Here is a 14,624-nt window from a genome sequence, read left to right as displayed (position 1 = left end):
TAATAGCATTAGTAGTGATAAAAGTAATGGTAGGTAGGTGTCACTATATTCTGTTTGTCGTGTTGTGCTGACCATAATTATGATAGAAAAGTAGCATGTTAGCACCAATGATAACTAAACGGCGCTATTATGTCAGAAACAGCTTTAATTTACTTATAATGTGGTTGCTGAATTAGATAACGTACTTCTGCACAGGACTTATCTTCAGTTACATCGCAGAGTTAATTTCGTCGCCCCCAGTGGAATGTCAATATGCAATTCGTCCTTCTGCTGCTATAAATAATGTGAAGTTTTGGCGAGAAATCTTGACGTTGCTAAAGAGTGGATTATATAAAGTTTGTGAAATTGAGGACAGACTATAAAATAGTTCACGAAAAACGTGTTGGGATATTATATAATGTGTTCTATAGCTCTAATTTAACCGAGGAAGAGTCGGCGAGCCGAGAAAAGGAAATCCCTGAAGTGGCAGGTAGATCTTGTAATCACCTTATTCGACGTCGGAACGATTGCAATGAGGCAGTGAAGCATGATGAATAAATTAAGAGAGCAAATTAAATCCAAGTAGGCCTCTAATGTGTATTTTATTCACAACAAATGCCATAGAATCTGCCAAAAGCAGAATCTTGTTCCTTTTTAATATTGTGTTCCCGACCTTTTTTCCATGCATCTAACAAGCAAACGTTCTGATGGGGGCAGATAAAAAAGTTATTTTTTTTCTTCCATCATGTTAATAATGTCAAAAGAAGTGCTTATACAAATTTTGGCCACTCGACCGCAATTACGGGGCCGTCCAGAAAGTGATTTTCCCTGGGCAGTTTATAGAAAAAAATCAGAATTACATGGAAATATTTATTGAAACAGATACAGCAATTGTTGCGCTATTTGTCAACATATCCCCACTGGAATTGAGACATTTGTCATACCATGGGATCAATTTTTGTGTTGTAGAAGTCAGCCATCTCAGATCGGAACCAGCGTTTGACTGCGTCTGCACCTCTCTCTATTGGTCCCATGATATGAGAAATATCTCATTTCCGATGGAAAATATGTTGAAAAATAGGCCAGCAATTGCTGTGTCTGTTCCAATAAATTTGTTCAATGAAATTGTGTTTTTTCTGTTAACGGCCCCTGGCGAACTTATTTTTTTTACAGCCCTCGTAATTGCGATCGAGTGGCCAAAATTTGTATAAGCACTTCTTTTGACATTATTAACATGGTGGAAGAAAAAAATTTAATTTTTCTATCTGCCCCCATCAGAATGTTTGCTTGTAAGTACACAAGGCTAAAACTTATTTTTGCATAAGGGCATTCTTTGTTGACAGCATTGTGAATAACCTTTTTACAAAATCTCCTACCACGATAGGCTCTAAAGACAAATTATGTTTACTACAAAAGTCTATGATTGACAGAAAAATCTCCTCGTAGTTATTTTCTACTTTATTTTTTAATAGACAAAACACTAAAGGGATATAGTAGTATCCATTAAAATGACCATGACTTATACATGCAATACAGAAACGCAGAATTGCCGTAACATTAACAATCACACATCGCCATCTTTTGTAGAGTTACGAATAGTCGGTGCATGAGAACAGGTTTACCTCTTGAACATTTCACTCAGCCGTGTATACGAGTAGTGGATGCATGAGAATTGGAATTGGAAATGTATTTAAGCCGGGGACGAGACGGGTTATTTATTTACCGACCGGGGACGAGACGCGCTTCGCCGGCAAAATGAGTGTACGAGATCCCCCTCCGCGACATCATGGCTGCCGGAATACAGAAAACGTTACGTGACCTTGAGTCCGCTTGTTACAGGGGTTAGTGTCTAAAAAGTTCGCAGTCTACTGATGAAACATGGAGAATCACGAAAAGCCGTACCAAACAAGTATGCTCCAACTTACTTACAAATGGCTTTTAAGGAACCCGCAGGTTCATTTCCTCCCTTACATAAGCCCGCCATCGGTCCCTATCCTGAGCAAGATTAATCCAGTCTCTATCATCATACCCCACCTCCCTCAAATCCATTTTAATATTATCCTCCCATCTACGTTTCGGCTTCTCCAAAGGTCTTTTTCCCTCCAGCCTCCCAACTAACACTCTATATGCATTTCTGGATTCACCCATACGTGCTACATGCCTTGCCCGTCTCAAACGTCTGGATTTAATGTTCCTAATTATGTCAGGTGAAGAATACAATGCGTGCAGTTCTGTGTTGTGTAACTTTCTCCATTCTCCTGTAACTTCATCCCTCTTAGCCCCAAATATTTTCCTAAGCACCTTATTCTCAAACGCCCTTAATCTCTGTTTCTCAAAGTGAGAGTCCAAGTTTCACAACCATACAGAACAACGGGTAATATAATTGTTTTATAAATTCTAACTTTCAGATTTTTTGACAGCAGACTAGATGACGAAAGCTTCTCGACCGAATAATAACAGGCATTTCCCATATTTTTTACGCTTAATTTCCTCCCGAGCGTCATTTATATTTGTTACTGTTGATCCAAGATATTTTAATTTTTCCACCTCTTCGAAGGATAGGCCTAAATCTCCAATTTTTATGTTTCCACTTCGTACAATATTCTGATCACGAGACATAATCATATATAACTTACTTTGTCTTTTCAGGACTTATTTCCAAACCTATCGCTTTACTTGCTTCAAGTAAAATTTCCGTATTTTCCCTAATCGTTTGTGGATTTTCTCCTAACATATTCACGTCATCCGAATAGACAAGAAGCTCCAACACCTGAAAAAAATAATGGCTTCTCAAAATGCACATTTTCATCAATTTTTGAAGCTGCTTTTTTCGTCTTATAGTTCGTACTGACATTTATTTTTTCGTACTTAGCTTCCTTCAAAATTTTTGCTCACACTTGTGTATATTGATAAACGTTCATCAAACATTTAACAATAAAATGCCGACTCGTGTACATATTTTCAAGAGAAGTTTCGCTCTAATGTTTTTGAAAGGTTCCCTTGTAATAAAACAATATTGAAACATAACATACTAGAACACGTAAAATGAACACATTTATGGCTAAACAGAGGATCAATTCACAAAATATAACTCCTCGAACACATCTCAATCATTGATTACAGTCATCAGGATTCGAACTCGAGACTTCAACGGGCTGAACTAGGAAAATCTTCCGCACTGGAAACTAGTAAGAGGAAACATTGGAAACGTTGCCTTGTTAGCCTTATTTGGTGATCCTGGGGCAGAGGATGAATCAGATTTATACTGGAGTTTTCTTGTCTTTGAGACAATACGAGACAGACGTGGGTAGGTGGAAAAAGAGATGCTCAGAGAGCGAGATGAATAACAGCACAGCTGGAACAAAGTGGCCGCGGCATGCAAATCGAGGCTAAGTATATAATACTTACAGATGGCCAGCACGCTCTAAATTGAGCAGGTACGGAAGAGAAATATTCAGCTTTCTAGTTTGACAATAATGACAAACATACAACGAGGACTTCTGTGTATACATAAAGCCGCATTGGCTCTGTTGATGGAGATAAAGTGCACGAGATTTAGATTCAACGTCAGGCTCGAATATGGCCCTCCATCCTAGTGCTAACTCCAGGAAGAACAGGAACTCTTACTTCTCTCCTGTACGTTTCAATGACTTGTATATGGATACATTTATCTTCATACAGTGTTTAAAAATGCACTGCAAAATATCAGCATTAGATTCCTCAGAAGTGAAAAACGAAAATTATTTATGTCAACATGAGTCTGAAAATTCTCTATTCCAAAATTGTTAAGGTTAAGTGTAACATGGCAAGTTAAGGCTGATTCACAATAAACCGGAAATGGGAAAGACAACAAGAACGAGAACGGAAATAATGTTAAAATAAATGTATCTAAATGTGAGCATTTACAATAGTTAACTGTGAATGCTTACATTTAAATACATTTATTTTAACAATATTTCCGTTCTCGTTCTCGTTTCCGTTCCCGGTTTATTCTGAACCAGTCTTTAGTCGAATTCGTTTTAAAATATTACATCAACAAATTAAAAATAAAAAAAAAAACTCACGGTAACCTTCGCGAAATTATTAATTAAATAATGATAAACTTCACAGATGGTGATATTAATACACCAAAACTGTCCGTCCACACCTGTGGTTAGTATGCCTGACCGTCAAACAAGCGGGTCCGGGTTCAAATCCTGGTTGAAATAAGTTACCAGGTTGAGATTTTTTTCGGTGTTTTCCCTCAACCCATTAAGAGCAAATGTTGGATAACTTTCGGCGCTGGACCTTGGACTCATTTTGCTGGGATTACCACCTTTTCACTCAGACACTAGACCAAATTGTATTGAACCTTTTTTCTTTCGCGTATCCCTACATATAATTTCTCATCAACTTTGTACCCCCGAAGTTGTCGGTGCATAATTATATTTAAATTAAAGTAAATGAATTCCATACCAAATAATGCATTAAACAACAAATCTTAAATGACATGATGTATAATGAAGTTGTAAAATAAATGTATTATTCTCAATTATATTATATTAAATATTATATTAATTATTAATTAATAAATTCCAGATCTGTTGATAAGATGATTGAGCTTTTTTTCAGCATCCTGGAATACAAATGTGGAAACGAATATTCATGAGTACTGGGAAAACAACGGGATCTAGATTAAAGCTATTCCTGTGTTTCGTTTTAATTGAAATTAGCGCGGAGAAACTCCTCTCACACAGATACTTTGACAGGAATGGCAGCATGACTGAGCTCCTCGAACACTTTGTGAGCAGAATCCAAAAGTCGCAGATTGACATGTTAGAATTTATTTTCAGTGGTGCAGAACACTATGTACGAATGAAATATTTTTATAGTCTGATTAGTGTAATATGTTACTAGTCAGCGATGTATGCAGTGAAGGAGGAAAGGAACTAGCCACCCTACCCCATTACCTCCTGGTTTAGTTGCCTCATGAGTGATGCCTTATTGGTGTCACCTGTCTTCGGACAGTTGACTAACAATAACTACGTATTTACAAACAATAATGAAAACATAATGTCTTCCTCTAATAATAATAATAATAATAATAATAATAATAATAATAATAATAATAATAGTAATAACAATTTTCTACGCTTATTTATATTATTACATTAGCACTGTTCAATTTCAAAATAAACGCATCGGTCGCATAAGATGATCGCCTACTTCAGTTTGGATCTTGGCCAATGAAGGTTAAAAACCCCTACATTCTTAGGAAATATTACTAAAAGACTGGTTTCACGCTTTTGTTTTAGCTCCTTTTTCTGCCTTACAGACTGGAGGCTGCAAATTTTGTATTTGACTTTTATCCGTATACGATTTATCATGGGGATTTCGCCTGAATGATTTTTAAAGGACTCCTTTAAGACACCACACGACATCAAGAATATGGCCAGTAGGATTTTTTTTTTTTTTTCTTTTTCGTTTTTTTTCTGTTTTTCTGTTTTCCGTTTTCTTAAACTAGTACGCACACAACACCCATGCCCGAGGCGGGACTCGAACCCACAACCCTTCGGACCAAGCGATAGAGACATGCCGTGCCCCTACCGCTTGAGCCATCCGGGCCGGCAAGGATTTGAACCTGCGACCTTGGTTTACATGTAAATCTGAAGTCTACATCACAGTCTGTAGTGTGAGGTTGTCAACTCTCTCTTTCAAGGATCGCAGGATATTTATCGAGGACGGGTAACAAATGTGGGACAACTGTACCGTAGATATGGTCATTAGTTCTGCTCGCATCGAGATGTACCTCTCGTAAAATTCGTCCCATGTCACACTAAGTAAGCCACAACGACGATGCCCCTCAATTAGCCTACATTCAGATCTCTGACAATGAGCTTAACACTTCATCTAAGATCGCTTGAGAGATGGAGTCTTCAACATTGACTCTTTCTTAAGTAAATTGTTCACATTATGCAACGAATAATCTTTACAAGCGCACCGTTAACCAGATGGTCATAGCATCGGTTATTCACTACGGATACCGTAGCCGCGAACCAAGTGACTCTGTTGTGGTTAACAAAAATTGCACTTGAGAAAAATGTCTTGTGATATTTCTCCTGCCACAACACCAAGTGTCCAGATACAGTTAACTAAGACTCTAGGGCAACATTGCTTAAATTTTAACAACACTTAAATGCCGACTTAATACCTGTTTTACTTGGTTATTTAACGACGCTGTATCAACAACTACTAGGTTATTTAGCGTCGGTGAGATTGGTGATAGCGAGATGGTATTTGGTGAGATAAGGCCGAGGATTCACCATAGATTACCTGACATTTGTCTTATGGTTGGGGAAAACTTCGGTAAAAAACCCAACTGTTTATTGTATAAACACTGTTAACGTAAAGATACTAGCTCTGTATAATATATATTTATTATTGCGTATAATTGTTTATGCTCGACCATGCCGAAATGTAGTAATTATACACCTGGTAGCAGACCTTTAATGCATGTCATTAAAGTACACCTACTCATTAAAGGTCAGGTCTTTCAGCCAATGACGACTCAGGTTGCAACTGTTCAGCCAATGACAGGTCAGCTTTCTACCGTTATAAAACCGCAAGTATCGATTATTCTCGGATATGCAATCGAAAGAGAATTAGCGAAAAGTCACGGAGGCTGGAAATCCAATACTGTCGCAGAAGGTTATGTTCTGTTACTATAACAATTAGCGTTAATTGTAAATAATATTCAAATAAATTCAATTTGTCATCTCGTTCTTCAATGTCCAATTTAATTTCAATGTTATCTCTGTAGGTTCTTATGGCCTAGCAAGGTCAATGTGGACATCTGTTCCTCGGAAAAAATCAATACTTTCGCGTCTGCGCACATCTCACAACATACGGGACATTGCTCAAAAATTAATAATATCAAGTTAGAAATATGGTCGAGCATAAAAAGTCGTATGAAACTCGCCTATAATGGTGATTAAGAAGCTCGTATGAAAATTATGAAACTCGCTTGCGCTCGTTTCATAAATATCCATACTCACATCTTAATTACCTTCATTATAGGCTCGTTGCATAATGTACTATTATTGAAAAACCACTGTTAATGTAAAGATCCTATTAACGATTATATTATTTAAATATTTCTATTTTAATGTCCACACACTATACCTGTGTAATAAAAAATAAAATACTAAAAATGTTCACCGTCCTTAAAAATTCGTCGTCCACAGCCGGTTTATGAAGTCACGAACCTCGGATCGAACTGGCAATCATCAAGCCACTGAGGACAACGAATTTCTATTATTTTTGTTAGTCACTATCGCCCGATCACCGGTTCAATAAATATCACAATCAACATTTGCAACATCATGATTCAATTTCTAGATTATGTGTAATAAGGAAGTCAAATGGAGAAGAAAGAATTATCACGCATCTAACAACCAGTACAATGTGTGCGAGTCACACTTCAATCAGCTGACTTAACAGAACCAGTTATTAATGTACACTGAAAGATCTTTCATGCTTTAGTAATAAATTAAACCAGAGGCTACTATTACAAATATTTTGATACAATGCCAAACTTTAAATTGACTTCATATAGTGAATCTGGTTTGAGTTTACATTGACTGAAGTCCCTTAAAACACAGAATGACAGGTAGTGACAACGTATGAAAATTTTATAACACGACAGAGAAGCAATGTCTTTAAAGTGAGATTTTATTTACTATTAGCACAGTCTAGTATATACAGTCGCGAAGCTCAATACGTAGTAAATATGCAAACATTAGATAGTTGCTCACCACTAGGATCGCTAATATCACCTCATTAGAGACAATGCAAAATAGAACCGTCACAGTCTATTGTTTCTAGCACCCTCAAAACTCAAGCTTCGTGACTGTATATAGTAGACTGTGCTATTAGGTTATATCGCACAAAATGTAGCCTAATTCATATTGTTTACATAGTGTTTATGTATTAAATTTGCTTTTCAGACCGTTATAAATAAGGGTCTGATATTGTGGTATTAACTAAATAAGCGAAATGTTAGAAAACTTAATTGTATTTGCAAACAAAAAATCTTACTGAAGTCGCGAAATTGATGATTTCAACAAAATAGCTTCATAGTCAGGAAATTAGTACTTGAAAGTATGTTTTCTTCACGAAATACTCGCGAAAAAAAAGAGATACTTTCAAATAAAATAAAATACACTCAGGGACAAAAAAACCCGGACACTTTAATATTTGCTGGTATTTTGCAAAGCATTATCTTCTCATACAATATTATGGTAGCCATCTGTTGTTTTGGAGACGTGTATACATTGTTGATTGTTTTTTGTTTTATAAACAAGCCATTACAACCAAATATTCCAATTTTGCTTTCGGAGTCTTAGCTATAACAATTTTGCCTCAAACATTTTGTGCTTCATTATCGTTATCATTCGTTATTTCTTTATTTTTACATTTTCTGAGTTTAAGTGGGGTTGTAACATTTGTCTTAAAACAAGATGCGACTTGAAGATGTGGCTCGAGCTGTAGCCCTTTACGATGATGGACGCAGTGTACGTTACATTGCAAATGTTATGAATATGGCTAGAAGCACAACCCATGATGCCATAAAACGGCATAGAGAGACCCTAGAATATACCAGAAGACCAGGTTCGGGTCGTCCAAGAGCTACAAATCCAAATGAAGACAGGTATATGGTGTTGAGAGTTCTTAGGGAGCGCAACCTGCCAGCTACTAGTGTAGCCCAGCAATTTGTTAACATGCATGGACGCCCAATTTCGGCCAAAACAGTTAGAAGGAGGTTGAAAGCAAGTGGACTGATATCAAGTAGATCTGCAACTGGTCCCAGACTTCTCAGGATGCATCGATTTGAACGACTGCGTTTTGCAAATGATCACAGGGATTGGAGAAATGGACAGTGGAGCTGTGTTCTGTTCACCGATGAGTCCCGTTTCAATCTGTGCACACCTGATGGACGTGAAAGAGTTTGGAGAAGGAGGGGAGAACGATTTTCACAGTGTTGCATTTCCGAAAATGTGCCGTATGGAGGTGGTGGAGTGATGGTTTGGGCAGGAGTGTGTACGGATGCTCGTACAGAGTTGGTTTTTGTTGAAAATGGAAGACTAACAGCTGATAGGTATATAAATGAATGTTTGGCTGATCATGTTGTGCCATTTGGCCAATTTGTAGGCGATAATTTTGTTTTAATGCCAGATAATGCACGGCCGCATATTGCCCATGCGGTCGGAGATTATCTCCAAGAAGTGGGAATCCATGTTCTTCCATGGCCAGCAAGGAGTCCAGACATGAACCCAATTGAACACGTGTGGGACATGCTGGGACGGCGTGTTAAGAATAGACGACCGAGACCAGAATCGTTACAAGAGTTGAGGCGAGCACTTGGCGAAGAATGGGAACTTATTCCTCAAGAAGACATTGCTAACCAAATTGAGAGCATGCCAAGACGTATGGATGCAGTTATTTAAGCCAGAGGGGGTAATACCCGTTACTAAAAAGAGTTTTTAATGTTTAAGGCTCCATAAAATGAAACAACAGTTAGACCAAACGATGCCATAGTTATACGCCCTTTGTAATTTTTGCAAATTTTCTCATCAGAGATTTTTTTTCAAATGTTGTCATATAAGGTGCTAAATGAAACATTATTTTGTTTAAATGGGTTTTGTTTCATTTTGAAATAATTGGCAACAAAATACAAGCAAATATAGAAGTGTCCGGGTTTTTTTGTCCCTGAGTGTATTTAAGTTCACTGAAGCTTTACATCAGCTGTTTAAACAACGATCCTAGTAAGTCTTTGCAGACTGAAGAGTATGCATACTAGTTACAATTAGAAGCTCTTTGAATTAGACGAAAGTTAAGAAATTGGTAGTGAGAGAGGATTTTCAACATAAAAAAATATTTTATCTGATCGACGAGTTAGTTTGTCATATTCAAATGTTGAAACTACTCAGCCTTTACATTCAAGAGTAGAGTAGTTAGTGCTATAAACCGGGGTTTGCTGCTTCATATCAAATTGAATTCGCCCCGGTTTGTGGATTGGCCAAAGTAACTTACTTTTCAATACTTTTTCTAAATATGTGTAAACTGAAGTTAAGCAATGATTGGAAACAGCCTATTTTTTTCAAGAAAAATGTTCATTTATGGAATTTAATGTTCATAATAATTTATTGGAAGTATAAAAAAAAAAATGTGTGGTTATTAAAATTAGGAACTGAATTTCTACATGTTGTTATACAGAATATTAATTTTTTGTGCCTTATCTTAACTGATAATTTCACGAAATATTAACCCAAACCTTCATATTTCCACGATATATTCCTCAAAATGACGACAAAAATAAGCTCCGAAATAGAGACAAATAATTACCACAAAATTATATCCTTAATTAAAAAGCTGAATTAATTCATCAATGATGATAATCCCTCATCAAAATTTTCAGGTTTCTATGGCTTATCTTCGAAGAGCAGTTTATCACTAGGCACTTCTTTTCCCTTTTCAGACTTATTCTGCAATATGACAATCATTGTTATTCGAGGCATCTTAAGTACAAACTGCATTAAGCTGCATGGTCTATTGTACACATTATGAAAATAAAAGTTAAATCTAGTTAATACACTAAAATGTATAAAGGAAAAAACTGGTCAATTTTATTGATTTATTTTTAAAGTCCCAAAAATAAAATATTCAATGCATTCAATTACTTTTTATTTTGTCAATGGCAATGGGGAAATGGGAGAAGAAACATTTAAAAGGTACGCGAAAACGCGTCCTTAGCCAGGGAAATTGGGGCTCAGAGAAAGTGTTTATTTGAACTCCAAGCCTGTTAGCCACTTGTCTCACTCCGATTGTAGCTGTTCCACTTAAGGAACATTGGAGAATTTTGAAGCGGAAAGCCGAAAACTGCGAGTGTACGAATTTTATAGTCCCCATAAATGTAATTATACCAAAACTTGCTGGGGCGATTGAGAATTAAATCTATGAAGAAGCACAGATCGGAGGTGTGACATAGCACTGACCTGCAGGCAGTGTGGTTCGTGGAGCGGGTAGGACGCGGTGCCGAACTCCCTCCCGCAGAGGTAACACAGCACCGTGCGGGGCCCAGCCCTCGCTACCGGTTTATCGCCTCCCTTGTCGTCCAGTATGAGGAACACGCCCGCTCCGCCGCGCGGCGACTTGCGGTCCACGGGTTGGGGCTCCCTCTCGGCTCCGGCGCTCGAGTTCCTTCGCAGGGGGTCTGGGCTCGACGCCTTGCTGGAGTCGGGTATCGCCGCGTCTGACTTGCGCCGGTTTGACTTGCCGCTCCGGTACTTGATGGGCACGGGTTTGCGCACCGAGCTCTTGTTCACCCTCGCGGGGTCTTCGTTATTGTTGTCGTCTTGGTGGCGCTGCTTGCGGCTGCTGGGCGGCGGGTGGCTGTGGAACCGCTCGGGCTGCTCGGGGCGCCCGCACGTCCTGCAGGGCGCCGGCACCTCGTCGCTGGGCTTCGGCCCCACGAACACCTCGTGCACATCCTTGCCGTCCTTCTTCACGATCAGAGGTCGTCGGATTGTTTTGCGACCCGCGCCATCATCACTGGTGCTGGCACTTCCTCCCGGGGACTCCCGCTTCTTGAGAGACCTCCCGGAGGGGCTAGGACACGTGCTATCCCTCGGGGACTCCCTCTTCTTTAGGGGCCCTCCCGACGGGCTGGGACACTTGCTGCTCCTGGGAGACTCTCGCTTTTTGAGAGACCCTCTCGAGGGACTGGGACAGGTGCTGGGGTTGCTGCTGACGGGTGAAAGACGCTTCTCCTTCGATGCCTGCTTGCTAACAGAACATCTCGAGGGACTGTTGCTGTTGCTACTGCTGCTATTGACACTGCTAACGGGAGATAGTCGCTTCTCTCGAGACGGCTGTTTTAAAGTCTGTTTGGCGGGGCTGTTAGTATTGCTGACACTGTTCACAGGAGACACTCTCTTGTCCTTGGCCACTTGTCTCACGGGGGTGCCCCGCGAGGGGCTCCTGCCAAACGCTAGAGCTCTCGAAACTTTCCTAACCCTGAGAGACGAATCCGATACACTGTCGTCGTCCCAGCTGTCGTCTGTCCTATTCCCGTTGCCCCTACCCTGACTCTTGAGTTGTTTTATCCTGTCTTTGTCGTCAGTAGACCTCCTCGGGGTGTGCCATTTCCGTGTCTTGCCTCCATAGCGACTGTCCCTGGGATTTCTCTTGGCCTGCACGTTGTCGAAAGGGGCGATGCAGAGGTTCGAGATGGACAGCAAGCCCTTCCTGGTGAGTGACATGTCGATCTTGCCCAACAACGCAACGTCCAAGATTCGCGGACGTTCAAGCGTTGCTGTCTGAGGACGGACAATTCTCTCAACATCCATCTCGCCTGAACTGGAATCCGATCTTTTCATCTTAGGCCAAGTGGCTGAACTCACATCGATGGATTTCGGACTAAGATGAATTCCCACAGACATTTGGTCACAGTTGGCCTGGAATCTTTCTTCCTCGCTGTCAGTTTCCGGCGGACTGATTACGTAAATCTGATGGTGAGGTTGAGGGGACTTTATTGTCTTGTTCCACTTCATCCGAAACAGTTTCTGTTAACACTATCACACAAGTTCACTAACACTGTCACACTACAATCACAGGAGTCGGTGCTACTTCACACACACACGTATATTTTTAGTTAACAACATAATTAACAGTGTAATACAAACGTAGAAGTTGACAGCGATACAAACAAGCTTACAAATTTCCTTGAGTTATAAACATCGCTATATCATTGTTGTAAGCGCTCTCGCGCGGCCGGCCGGCGACTCAGCCGCAACTGACAGCCGACCATCGCGTAGCGTGCTTTCATTACCCGGGCAACGTGCATGACGTCATATACACGTCACATCACAAAACGATTTTTTTCACTATTACAAAGGCTTTGTTATGCAGAAACTATAACCGCTATAAGATCGAATGTGGAATGAAGGTCAAGGTATTACGTTATTTATTGCCTTCGCTGTGTATGTAGTGTCTATTTAATTTCCTTGCATTAGTTATTACGCAAACAACCTTTCATGCTCCTTGCGGCATAAAAAAATGTTAGGTACCATGGTTTGTAAATGTAAGATGATAACACTTCGTCCATGAATTATATTAAACACGATCGATAAAATCAATTTGCATGTGAAGACGAATGAATATCAGTTTGACACAGAGTTTGTGTTCCGATGAGAATACAATTCTCTCTAATGATGGGCCGAAATAATGCCGTTTTCTTTCTAGAATAAAATATTAAACTGCACACGACATCCATGTCACTCGTATTTCATTTATCTTCTGAAAGTTCAGTCTGAAATGTAAAGTGTCCATCCAAGCACAGCCGTCTTTGTTGTGTGCAAGAGGAATGGACATTGACATTAGAAAGAAATTATTGACTAACACCATATTCCAATCATCAGACGTAGATAATATTCCAACTGAAATTCTAACATTAGATACAGAAATGGTGGCAAGTATTTTACAAAAAAATTTTCAGGATATATGGGAAAAGGAGAAAATGCCAACAGATAGGAGAAAGAGATTAATTACAAAATTGCGAAAGAAAGAAAATTTGACAGTATGAAAAAATTGGAGAAGAATTACTTTTCTTTCTACACCAAACAAATATTTTCTAGAATAATTATCAACAGAATAAAGTAGGCAATTGATAAAAAATTACGGGAAGAGCAAGCAGGTTTTCGTGAAAACCGTAGTTGTATAGATTTAATAAGCACATTACGTATATTCAATTAGACGTGTATTCCATTAGAATTAGAGTCTGGCTGGGCGGAAGAGAAGGCCTACTGGCCTTAGCACTGCCAGATTAAATAAATAAATAATTTATTATTATTATTATTATTATTATTATTATTATTATTATTATTATTATCATAAATAAAACAGACTAATGAATGGAACACAGCTCTGTAAGCTACTTTTATAGATTTTGAAAAAGCATTTGACTCTGTGAGGAGAGGGCACCTATAGAAAGTTTTGAAACAATGTGGAATACCGGAAAAAATTTTAAACTTGATGAAAGAGCCGTATAGAGAATATAAACATAAGATGATACATGAAGGAAAACTCACGGAACCATTTGGAGTAACTAATCGAGTGAGATAAGGGTATATTTCATCCCCAACCCTTTTTATTTTAGTGCTGGATGATGTAATGAGGAAAACAATATAAGGTGGAAGACGAGGTATAAGATGGGGCCTGTTTGGAAGGCTAGGCGACCTAGAATAGCCTATACAGATGATATTTGCCTCCTCTCTCAAAATGAGAGTCTAACTTTCACAGTCATATAGGCCTAATTGTTTTATAAATTCTAACTTCCAGATTTTTCGAGAGCTTCTCAACCGAATAATAACATGAAATATCTAATTCTATTTCGAATATATTATAATCTTTCATTCAATGCACAAGGTTTTCTGTTCTTAAAGTACTACATTTAGGCACATTTATGTTTGATTCACAACGTATTTGTTTATTAGTAACGGACTGCGTGTATCTTGTCAACACGTAACATAACCTCTTATTTTATTAGTCATTCACGTTTCAGTTTATGGGGTTAGGTACAGCTTACAGCAGTAAAATTTTGGAAATAT

General features: G+C 38.8%; 1 protein-coding gene across 2 annotated transcripts in view; it reads right to left on the bottom strand.

The window, feature by feature from the left end:
• The window catches only part of LOC138693004 (uncharacterized), a 146,334-nt gene extending 133,524 nt beyond the window's left edge, over positions 1 to 12,810 (bottom strand). For both annotated transcript variants that reach the window (XM_069816501.1, XM_069816502.1), the window contains exon 1: positions 11,013 to 12,810. In XM_069816501.1, the coding sequence (XP_069672602.1) occupies positions 11,013 to 12,569 (1,557 nt within the window). In that variant the 5' untranslated portion in view covers positions 12,570 to 12,810. The remainder of the gene's footprint in view (positions 1 to 11,012) is intronic.
• Positions 12,811 to 14,624: the final 1,814 nt, after the last annotated feature.

This window comes from Periplaneta americana, chromosome 17 (genome assembly GCF_040183065.1).
Source record: "Periplaneta americana isolate PAMFEO1 chromosome 17, P.americana_PAMFEO1_priV1, whole genome shotgun sequence".
Taxonomy (NCBI): Eukaryota; Metazoa; Arthropoda; class Insecta; order Blattodea; family Blattidae; genus Periplaneta; species Periplaneta americana.
Note: the sequence above shows the minus strand (reverse complement) of the source record. Positions and strands in the feature narration are given on the sequence as shown.